At 48.2% G+C, this 12202-nt stretch overlaps 1 protein-coding gene across 1 annotated transcript in view; it reads right to left on the bottom strand.

Moving 5' to 3' along the window:
* The window catches only part of LOC111149935 (solute carrier family 6 member 5), a 50418-nt gene extending 48995 nt beyond the window's left edge, over positions 1 to 1423 (bottom strand). Inside the window, exons 1-2 of the mRNA XM_022507211.1 lie at positions 1325 to 1423; positions 489 to 1025 (exon numbers count right to left, since the gene is read on the bottom strand). Coding sequence (XP_022362919.1) covers positions 489 to 1025; positions 1325 to 1423 — 636 coding nt within the window. The remainder of the gene's footprint in view (positions 1 to 488; positions 1026 to 1324) is intronic.
* Between the last annotated feature and the right edge of the window lie 10779 nt (positions 1424 to 12202).

Genomic DNA, 12202 nt, shown 5'->3' on the forward strand with positions numbered 1-12202 from the left:
AAGTAGGCTCCGGCCAGCGTGGAGCCCAACTCGTGGGGCTTGAACTCAGGACCCTACGCTGAGATCCAGCCGGAGGCTCAACTGACTGAGCCACCCAGGTGCCCCTTTATAATTTTTTTTAATTAGGAAAAACATTTTAAAAGACTCAGTCATAGACAAAAGGGGGAGTCCTGTTTTCATAAACCTATCTGCCTCAACTGCTTAACGAAGCTGCACCCCAATGTCTGAGGCTACCGAGAATGGGGAGGGACAGGTAGTGGCAGCTCCTGAGTTCTCGATCTCTCTGGCAGGGTCACTACGGCCCTCACGCCCTGAACTGGGGACCCCAGCGCAGTGCGAGCTTCCGAAGCCCCAAAGCTGCCTCCCGCATCCATTACCTGGCACTGCCAACCGGTCTCCCCATCAGCACACGTGCACCCGCCACAGCCCGGCTCGCCTCGCACGCCTAGGGAGCAGGAGGCGGCGCGGGCTGAGCGCTACCTGCTTACCTGGGCGACAGCGGTGGCCACGCTGCCCGGGAGCACGGACGTGATTCCATCCGTGCCCAGCACCACGGTGCTCTGGCTCATATTCACCCAGCCCACAGCCGGGGTATTGTTCCGCTCCAGGGTGCCCTTGCCCACACTCACGTTAGCATCCCCCTCGGGGCCGCGCAGGGCCGGAATCTTACAATGAAGAGCGTTGCCGGGCCCGGCGGCCCCAGAAGGAGCGGCGGCCTGCGCGCTGCGCGCCTCGTTCAAGTCCCTCAGAGCTGCGGAGGCCGCCGGCGCCCGCGGGCTACTGAGTTTGCAAGCCCCCGCTCCCGGCCGCTCGGTCTCGCAGGCTCGCGCGTCAGGGGACTGGAAAGTTTGGGCGCCCGTGGAAGCGGACCTGGGCACACGCGGCGTTGGCGCGGCGGCGGCAGCGGGAAGCTCCAGCTCCGGGCTCGTCCTGGGTGCGCACGGGCCATCGCGGTGGCCCACCGCCATCGCCGCCCCCAGGCTGTTGACTGGTTGTGTGTTCATTTCTTTGGGAGCACCGCAATCCTGCAAATACAATGTGAAGTTCGTGCACAAACACAAAATCACGGCTGCTTTAAAAATACCTGTACCTGCATATAAAGACGTTCACCACTCAGGTCCAGACACAATATCTACGGAATAAACTGGAATCTGAATTTTTTTTCCCCTCTCCAAGAAAAACCGTATTTCTCAATTTGCCCGTCTTGGCAATAACCAGATGGCATAAAGCGGTTACTATTCCTCTCCTTGATCGTGGGAAAACTAAGGAAATAGAATTTTTTTTTTTGGAGGGGGGGAGAAGAGGAGGGTGGAAATAACCCTACAGCCATGAGCTCCCTGCTCTCTTTGGATTTCACATCACGGCTGTAGGTGCCCACCTCCCCATCACCATTGTAGAAAGATTCTTTAATTTTCCGCCCCATTTCCTTTGTCATTCAATATTGCACATTGCCTTTTTTTTTTTTTTTTTTTTTGCGATAGGCAAGCTGTGGCCATAAAGCTGATGCCCTGGCACCAGCGGGGTTTTCAGACCAAAGCAGTTGTGCAAATCCCAGCGCACCATCCCTACCCTCCAGGTAGCAAAGGTAGGGGTAAGGGCTGCAATCAACACAACAAGAACAACAACCCCACAACCACCATAATAAACCAGATGTAAAATACAAGATAGTAACCAGGTTTGTTATCTTACACAACCTACACACTTCCAGATTCCCAGATATGTAAAACAGCATGCAAAGTTTTTGGATTCTCCTTCTTCCTCCAATAACTAATCACAGGAGTCTAATGTCCTTCATGCCCCTACACCTGCTTGGGGGCCAAAACTCAGGACTAATTTTCATTTGCTTTTTCTCAATTGAGTTTCAAATGAAGAGAAATGCCTGCAGTGCTTTTTCTGTCTGCTTCCTCTCCTCCTGTTATCTTGCAGGGCTCCCTAAAAATTAGCACTAATATTTACTACTATACTGTAAGAATGGTCATATAACCTTCACCTCAACAGCACACATCTCATCTAACCATCTTTCATAAATGCACAGAACAGAACTCATTAATTTGCACCCGATCTAAGCACCGTAGCTCCAGCAAGCGTTCTTATCTCAATAGCCTCTAGGACTCCCAGCGCCTAGCCTCAGCACCGGCCCCTGGCTTTCAGCACCGAGGACAGTGCCCAGGATCCCAGTTAAGAGCTCTCTCCAACCTCCACAGCCTCAGGAAACTCTTTCGGACCTCAGGTGATGTTCGCAAAAACAAAATACCTACAGCTGTGAGACCTGCCCCCCCCGCCCCCGTTCCCCTTCCAAAATGCACGGAACACTTCAAAAAGAAGTATTCTAAACGAATCTGCCCTCCCTCCACCCGCAGCTCCCTCTTCTCTTAAAAGAACAAAAGCAAACACTCACCATGTCTGACACGGGCAACAGATTGAACCGGTAGAGAGTGAAACCAGCTATTGACAAGACTGGGTTTGACTCCAGCAAGAGAGGCGCTTTCTATATCTCCTTGGGAAAGGCCAGGCTTGCGTCAGTGCAAAGCAAGGTGCCCTTCGTTTGACATTTTCTTGATAACACAAGTTTGATAAATCATTACCCCCTTGGATTCGAGTTTTAAAGGGACAACAGCCGAGAGTGCGCTGGCCAGTTGTCCCTCCGGCGGGAGGGGGCTGCGTGTTCGGCGTGACTCATGTGGGTCTGATTACTAAACCGAAGCCGGCGGGAGGGGATGACAGAAGTTTGCCTCCTCCTAATTAAGGGAAACATGGGAGGGACACGTCCCACTGCACCCAAGGCGAGGCGCAGCCGCCAATAGAGCGGATTGGGCTATGAGGTGGGAGAGGGGGGAGGAATTAAATCACTGTCATGTTTCCGTCTTTCTCTTCCTCTAGATCCCATAGCTGCCTCTCCAATCTGCAGGCGGCGGATTCCACAGTATTACCCAGAGATCGAGGGTCTGCACGTAGCACCACAGCTCTGGGATGGCTGGTGCTCACTCGTCCTTCATTTATAAAGATGTACCTGCCCGCGTGTATGCAGACTTCAGATCCTCACGGCCTTACCCTAGGAGACAACCAGTGCTAGAGGGCTGTTAGACAGCCCTCCCAGAAAACTAGGGGTTTCGCTTACAAACTGAGGTCTAATATTTGCCTTCCTATTTAAAAAAAAAAAAAAAAAAGATTTTATTTATTTGACACAGAGAGAGACAGCTAGACAGGGAACACAAGCAGGGGGAGTGGGAGAGGGAGAGGGAGAGAGAAGCAGGTTCCCAGAGAGCCCAACTCTGGGCCAGATCCCAGGACCCTGGGACCATGACTTCAGCCCAAGGCACACATTTAACCACTGAGCTACCCAGGCGCCCCTGCCCTCCTGTTTTATCTCTATTAACACAAAAGACATTCTGGGTAAAATTGTGACTGTTCTCGTCGTATTTTTTAGGCTCCTCTGAAAATAGTTTCGAGAAATAAAGAGGAAATTACTTTCAACAGTGACTTCGTTCTTAGGTCACTTTCAAAGTCAAAAGACACCCATTCTTTATTCATAGCCCCTCAATAAAACCCCACCACGGCCCGGCCTGTGGAAGTGCAATGTCTGCGAGATGCTTCAAATCGCGATCTCCAACAACCAGGCAGCACGGCTGGGCAACCGGGAAGCCACGGGAGGATAGGATGATCTACCGTACTGCGGCAGGAGCGAGGGGTGGCCCTAAAGATAAAAAGATGGACTTTTCTGTTAGTACAAAGCAATGGCTATGATCAGAAGAAAGGGAAGACACCTTTACAAAGACGACTAAAAGGGGATTCGTAATAAAACGCTTCCCCTCTCTCCTTTCTGGCCGGCCTCCTTGGGGGAACCCCTGGCCTCGGGGGTTGGGAGTCTAGGAAGGCACTCAGTCTCTTCCCTGCCGTCCGCAGTCCGCCCCACCGCCTCGGGGTCGGCTCCGTCGCACTCCGCTGGGCCGTCCCAACGCGGCAGTCGGACAATGCCGCGGAGGCCGCAGGGGGAGGCTGCGGCGGCAGATTGCGGTGAGCGCCCCGGGCGCTGCGGAGGCCCCTCCCGCCTCCTTTCGACCTGCTCGAGAGCGCTCGGGTGCCGCGGTTCACTGGCTAGCCCGCCTGGCCCTTTCGAGGGCAACCAGCTGGGACCCACGGTCTGCACTAGAATGGAACGAGCATAGGTTCCCTGATAAAGCCTTCCTTGAGAATCGCCTTGCTTGCCGGGTTTCAGGTCGCTTTTTATTGTAGTTTGGAGTTAGCATTTATTAAGCTCTCAATATTGAACCATTGTGCAAGAGCTTTCCATGAATTATTACATTTAGCTTTGGCAACAGCCTTGGGAAACTAAGGTTTAGAAAGTCTCATTCACACCCCAGAAAATCTCCCCCCACCCCTCCTACAGGGACGTCGCGGGGACCCACTCGTCCTCTCTTTGGAGGCGCTCTCCTCAGGAAGCCAAGCGAGGTCGGGGAGGAGGAGTAAGGAAGACCCGGGTGGGACTACGCTGGGCTCTGGCAGTAGGAGGGTCAACAGACCAGGCGGGGCCCAAAAGCCCGCAGGAGCGCGTGTTTCCGCCTCGGGGGGGGGCGCTAGGAAACACCCCAGACTCTGGGAGCCCCGGGGAAAGCCGAGGGAGGCTTATTGGAGCTTCTTCTGAAACAGACCCCAGTTTCCAAGGAGCCAGACCAAGATGCCAGGGTAAGGGGCAGGCTTGACAGCCCCCACTTCCAAGCCACGAGGCACGGCCCTGGGTCGGGTAGGTCTTCCCCGTCCTCCCCCCACGCCACCCCACCGCTGCTGGCCCGGGACAGACTTTCTCCGCGGGCAGTCACGACTTGGAAAGGCTCTGGCCTTTCTGCGTGCATCTGAGCCGCCCCGCCGTGCGTGGGAGCGGGTGGCGCGTCCACTTGCACCCCGACGTTCCGGGGCGCACTGACGTCCCAGGCTGGGGCGGGACCCGGGAGTACTGCGGCCCTGGGCACAAGTGACGCTCCCGCCCCGGCTCAGCCCCCAGGCCTGACGTGTCGCCAGCGGGCCCTCCCCGGCCAAATGCGCACTTGGGTTCCCGCGTGGCGCCCGTCACGCGTCGGGCCCTTCCCAGGCGGTTGACGCGCAGGGAAGGCTGCGGGGTGGGGGCGTGGTGGTGGAGGCGCTGGTTGAGCTTCCCACCTCTCCCCACTTCCAGCCGCAAGATTCTAGAAAGGAGGGGCTGCGTGCCGAGTGCAGGGAGGGTCTGGGGCGGGGAGGCCAAGAGGGGTCGCTGTGAAGCCGGCGGGGAGGCGGGGTGCCGGGCCCGGCGGGCGGCAGGGTGGGGGTGTGCGAGGGCGGGAGGGAGCTAGCGTGGCGAGCCTGGAGGCCCGGAGCAGCTCGTCGGATGTGCTGCTGGGTGTCCGCGCTTGGGCGGCGCCGGGATGGAGCCGCAGTATTAAAAAAAAAAGAATTAGAATAAAAGGTGCCAGTCCCGCGGTCTCGGGCCTCCGCCCCCGCCCTCCGCGGCGCCTGTTTGGAGTGATAATCTGGCCCGCGCGCCGCCGCCAAAGAGGCCGTAAATCCGCATCCATCACCGCGTAGCCATTCGGTCGGAATTAACCAGTCACTACGGACTTAATTACTTTGTCAAAGATGAAAAATAGTAATTGATTTCGCCCTCGATCACTTTGCCCCCCGCTCCCTGCAGATAAGCAAATAAATAGCTATTTTGTGAAAATCCGGGTCTATACGGCATTTGTGGGGGGAGAGGGTGGCGTCTACTGAAGAAGGGGCCGTCCCGGTCCGGTGTTTGTGCCACGACACGGGGGACAAACTGGAACCCAAGCAGGAGAAGGCCTGGAGTGCAGCCCGCCGCGTTCAGGGTGCTACCCTCCACCCCACGAGGGAAGAAGACAGGAGGGAGAGGAGTCGGGGGTTTTACCAGCGCCTGCTCTGGGGTTAGCAGGCGCTGGCGGTACCAGCCTCCTGTCCTCCTCGGGAGAGCAGGTGAGAAAGAGCGAGGGGCTAGTTTGAGAGAAAGGGGAAGAAACTTGCCTAAGGCCAGCGGGCAGAGCTATGACTTGAGCCCAGATCTGTGTTGACTCCGGTCCACCCCACCACCTGGGATGCTGGCGTTGGAGTGATTTCGGGCGTAAACACCTTGAACCTCTATAGACAGTAGATGCGGAGGCTCAGTGTGGATTTCAGGTGTCCTTGACAAGAGACAAGAAGTCCTGCCGTATTTTTGTCTCACTTGCCCACTACTGTCCAGTTCCACTGCAGTGTTGTTTTCTGCTATGAATATGGATTCCGTAGACAGACTGAGCCACCGCCCAGCCTTTGTGACCTTGAGGGTGAATTCTCCATCTGTAAAATAAGGATGATGAGGGTATTAACCTGACTCAAGGGTTGTTTGAGGCTTAAGTGGGAGTAGGCATGTGAAGTGCCTAGAAGGGTCAGCCGCCTGGTTTGCTATCAATAAGCAATTGCTATTACTCAGGCTGGAAAAATTATCTGTTCAAAGTCCATCAGATTTAGCAAATAAAACAGTTCCTTCTCCCTAGTCCAGAAGCTTTAAAACGGGTAGACATGCACAGAGTGGAAAGCCGTACAAAGCAGATAATCATTTTTGCAACATTTTCCCTTCTCATTCAGTGGTTTGGTCGTGCAATGATCAAGTATTTATCTTCATTAAAAGAAAACTGGGAGCATCCTGAAAAGGTACCCAAACACAGATGTGCTGTGACCGTTGTCCGGAGACACCTTTTGTTTAGATCAAGGTAAATCTCAAGAAAAAAAGACAGAAGGTAGGAGATTTGTAATGAGCTTTACTGTCCAGTTCTCATCTGGACCTCAAGTGTCAGGGAGAACCAAACCAATCAAGATCAGCTTCCCTCACCAAGGCATTACAGTAGAGTCCAAGGCTGGAAATCAGTGGCTCGGCTAAGTGACTAGTCTGCGTGCAAAATGTAGGTTCCAAATCCTGAGACTCAGACAGGCAGGACGCTTGTTCCTGAGTCAGCAGTGGGGATGATTCTCACTTCACTGCAGCAAAACACAGGGCAGTGGGCGCAGGCGCAGATGTAGATAAGTTTAGAACAAGCTGCAAAGGATATTCAAGGTCATCTACAGTCCCACATGTCTCCCTTGCCAGTGAGAAAACAGAGGTCGAAGGAGGAAAAGCAAATGCTCAAGGTCACTTATAAATCAGAAACAAAGTCTAGCATCTATTCTTTTAAAGGGAGAGAAAAAGAAAAGGACTGTGCTCTCCTTTGATCCAGCAATTCCACTCTTAGGAATCTACTGGAAGAAATAATGGCTCAGTACAAGAATGTTGATTTATAACATGGTTGATTAAAAAAAGCCCAGGGAAAAAATATCCACATTAGATAAATAATAGAGCTAAAATATGGAATGATTTGCAGCTGTTAAAAAGCCTGATTTAGAGCCACACAGTCAGCTCAGACAGATTTTCATGAGGAGTTGTGGGAGAAAAGCAAGATGCATTAAAAGGTGTATAACATGATCCGACTGTGTGTGTGTGAGAGAGAGAGACAGAGAGACAGAGAGAGATCCAGTACAATGTGAAAACACACATACTGGCACCCAGTGTGCTTTGGGGTAAGTGGAGTGGAAAGGAGAGAGAGAAGACATGAAAAGGACAAACAAACAAAAAACAAACAAACAGGAAAAAGAGGGGATAAACCATACTTTAAAAAAGGTTGCAATTGTCCTAGTCATCAAATTTATGCAAAAAAAAAAAATGTACAAACGATATTTTTAAAATTCAGCCCTAGAAACTACTGCTTTAATTAATGAGGATGTTCACCCAACAAGCTACTTCTATTACAAAGTATTCAGCCTCTATCCATTTTACTGTCTTCCTCTGAGGAGCAGAACTCAGAAAAAAGAATTCAGTTAATTAAGAACCTGAGCCACTAATATTTGGCTAGTCTTCCTTCTAAAGCCCTGGCATTTTTTTTTTAAGATTTTATTTATTTATTTGAGAGAGAGAGAGAGGTCACAGGTAGTCAGAGAGGCAGGCAGAGAGAGGGGGAAACAGGCTCCCCACTGAGCAGAGAGCCTGATGCAGGCCTCGATCCCAGACCCTGAGACCATGACCTGAGCCGAAGGCAGAGGCTTAACCCACTGAGCCACCCAGGCGCCCAGCCCTGGCATTTTTATCTCCTAGCTCTGCTGGGCTGGAACTGTTAGAGGACATGATGTGGAAAACATGAGAATGCTCTGAGCCTCCCACCCCCATCTTTGTAACGTACGCTCAACTATGAAATAAACTAAAATTACACTACACTGAAAATTTCCAGTTTCTAATTCTTCCATAATGACAATATCGATGCTTTCTGGTAAATAACATATTTACTTCTTTCCTCTGCTCCTTATTCTCATCATTCTTCAAGCAGTCCTGCTTTACAAGTTGTATATGTTTGATTAACTGATGAGTGTTCTCCTTCCAAGTTCACATTCTTCCCTGTTTATCCATCTGTCAAATTTCCCAAAACCCAAAATGGAAGATACCATGTAACAGAGGTCAAGTCTCAAATATATTCATTATTGGAAATAAGAGATTTCTCATATATCAAGTGCAAGAAAATTGTTGTTTTATGTCTACAGTGTTAGTAAAGAAGATTCTCTGTTTTCTCTTGAATGATCCTTTTCCCCCTGGCATTCTGTTGTTGTCCTAGTTAGTGAAATTAAAAAAAAAAAAAAAATGAGTTCAAAGTCATGCAGACCTAGCAGGAATTCCCACAAGTAGAGCGGAACAGATGTTGGGAAGAATCACTATAAAAGCAGTTGATGGAGTTAACCAAGGCTATTGAGTTGAATCTGAACGAAGTTCAGAAAGACACAGTGGTCAAGACAATGGTCCAGGACATGGGACTTTGAAAATTCAAGACTCTTTATACCAGTAGGTAACACAGATAAGTTTCAGGACTTACGATTTTGTCACTTGGTGGAACCCTTGTAAATCGGGCCTAAGGGGCTATGGACATTGGCACCAAATTTGGTACTGCTGGTTCCCGTAATCTGCAGCACTCAGTACAGGACAAGACCATATCAAACAATGGCAGCTCAGTCTACGATCTTTGAAAGGCAGCCCAGTGTTAATTTATTATGATGGTAGTTGTCTCCTGGGATATCACCATTAGAGTCTAGAAATGATTCATGAAATCTTTTAACATAATCTCTTCGGGTCTGCATTCTGTTTCAGAGTGTTTCTATTTTGTTTCTATTTTCAGTCTCAAGGTGTTCCTGGATGGGAGTAACATGATATATTTATAGATGTTGATCTTTTTACGGTAATTTAAAATTAGACCTAAGTCAAGAGTTTGAATCCACATTCAGCCACTTAACTAGCTGTGTGTTCTCCAGGGGTTACTTATTTTGTGAGCCTTGTTTTCCTTTTCAGTAAAATGGGGTTTCTTTGGTGATTAAATGAGATAAAGTACATGAAAACTTCTAGAATAGTGTTTGGCTTGGACAAAGAGCTCCTTCTATCTTGAGAAATCAGGTTTTAGTGGGCTTGAAAGTTACCACCTGAATTGTGACACTATTATTCCCCTAAACAAGTAACAAAATGATTTCTTTCTGTAGATCTAATATTACAGGATAGTTGCTAGGTATTACTCTCCCTACCTTTCCTTTAAAAAAAAAAAAAGATTTTATTTATGTATTTGAAAGAGCAGGAGCAGGGAGGTAGGGCAGGGGCCAGTGCAGAGAGAGAGGGAGAAACAGGTTCCCCGCTGAGCCAGGGAGCCTAAAGCAGAACCCGGGGATCCTGACCAGAGCTGAAGACGGATGCCTGAGCCTCCCAGGTGCTCCCTCCTTATCTTTCTTGATGGGATATGATCTTTGCCTGGTGACTTTTTTCTTTCTTAAAAGTTCCAGGCCTAGTCATGTCTATGCCTCTGCATCTGCAGTGTCCTTTGCCCAAAATGTTCTCTCCAGAGTGAATTCCTACCTATACCTTTAGACCCACTGCCCAAAACCTATCTCCTCTCAGAGGCTTTTAATGAACAGTTAGTATCTCCATCCTGTGTGCCTCTCTAGCACTTGGTGCATTCTAATTATTTTCATGCAAGAAAGACACTAGCCATCTGTGGCTACTTCTGTTTAAATTAAAATTAAATGAAAATAAAATAAAGTGTAAAATTCCATTCTTCAGTCACACTAACTACGTTCTTAGTACCCAATAGCTACTTGCACTGGACAGTGCGGAGGACATTTCCATCATTGCAGAAAATTCTATTGCAGTGCCTTTCTAACTTGTGAACACGTCAAAGGCAGACGGGCTTGATTTTTTTAAAAGCCCTGTATTTCTACTTGTACTGACATGCCGAAGGCACTCAGTGTTTTCGAATGAGTGCCTTAAAAATCATAGAATAGCCTCCTGATATCTTATATGTCACCTTCCTGTCTTCTCTAAAACATATTATTTTGTATTTTAATTAGCTTTTTATTTTGTTTTTCTCATTTTATATCAATACATGTTCATTAGAAAATTTGGAAAAGCTCAAAGAACATAAAAATATATAATCCCACCACTCCAAAATATATCCTATTAACATTTTGCTGTAAGACTTCCTAGATTTTCATGTATAGGAAGACGGTTTTTGTATTTACAATATTGAGATAATGCTGTTCATAGTCTTTTGGGATCTGCTTTTTTTCCCCACTTATAATATATAGTTGATATACTCTGCCCCATTGCCATAAAATCTACATTATCACTTTTAATTACTTTTACTTGCCACAGATATTTCATAGTATATGAGTACATCACAATTTAACTAACAAGGCATTATTTCACATTTGGATTGTTTCATATGTATATGTATTTAGAGAGGGAGGGGGAGGAGCAGAGGGAGAGGATGAAGGAGAAAAAGAATCTTAAGCAGGCTCCACGCCCAGTGCGGAGGCTGATGTGGGTAGAGCTCCCACGACCTGAGATAGATCATGACCTGAGCTGAAATCCAGAGCGAGACACTTAGCCCACTGAACCACCCAGGCCCCACCCCTCTCATATTTATTACAGATTATAATAAGTTACCATTTAAAGGAATTGCATTTTTCTGAAAATTGGATCTATCTTATCTGGAACAGTTTGAGGTCTGCCTCAAGACATGGATACGGACCTGTACATGAAAATGCACCCAAGCCCTGAGCACAGGGTCACTGTACTCTGGGGTTTTTCCCAGTGATGCTCACTCTCGCCAGTGATACCCAGCAATCTAGGGCTACAAAATGCCATAGAACAAAAAGCCATAGTACATTTCCATAAGACTAAATCAGCTTTCTCTTTAGCATAAAGGAATTTTTTAAGTGAAAAGAATATTACTTGTTAGCTACAAATATTTATAATTGTCAGTATGCACACTACCCAAATTTTACAACTATTAGGACCAAAGAAAAAAGCCCATCTGTTTACACAGGATCTAATTAAACTGTTGTGAGAAATAATGCAAACATTATTGAAATGGGCAGGACTTGGGAATGCTTCCTTTACAGTGGAATTGCCTGATTCAGGGCTCTCTCTCTGGTTTTTACAGATGATATGGATGATGGCATGTTTTTCCAAGTCATTAACTTGGACACAGCTTTGGGGCCAAATGAGAAGCTACATCCAAACCATTCTAAAAGCCTGGGTGATTGGTGGAACTGACAAAGGAAGGACCCTCAGTCATTCACTGCTGTGGGAGCATTTGGGGAGTGTGATTGCCTGTGACAACTCACGGTTCAGTGATTCCTTTGTTGCATGAAGGCCTGGTTTCACTGATACTAAGAGAAAATGGTGGGTTTGTCCTCACATGGGTTATTCAAGGTGACACTGTCAAAGACATTTCCAATACTTTTTTTCCCCTTTAGAACTTTGTTCTTTCAATTTGGCCATTAAATGGGTTTTTTAAAATTATATTATAGTAAAATACAAGCAGAAAGAAAAAAATAAACATCATCCCACCATGACTTTTTTATTTGCAAGGGACAGAAACCAACTCAAAACTATCTGAAGCTCAAGGTACCAAGTAATGTCTAGGTCAAAGTCAAAATGGAGCCAGCTTCAAGGTGGTCTGGATTCCAGGCTGCCCACAGCATGAGGATCCTCTCTCAGAGTCCTGGACCCTGTCAGTCCCTCTATCACATGTTTTCAGACTCACCCAGAATTCTATGGACCCATGTTTACATACTATCATCCAAGGGAAAAAGAAAGCTACATCTCAACCACAATTTA

This window comes from Enhydra lutris, unplaced genomic scaffold, assembly GCF_002288905.1.
Source record: "Enhydra lutris kenyoni isolate GAN:26980312 unplaced genomic scaffold, ASM228890v2 scaffoldscaffold22, whole genome shotgun sequence".
Classification (NCBI taxonomy): Eukaryota; Metazoa; Chordata; class Mammalia; order Carnivora; family Mustelidae; genus Enhydra; species Enhydra lutris.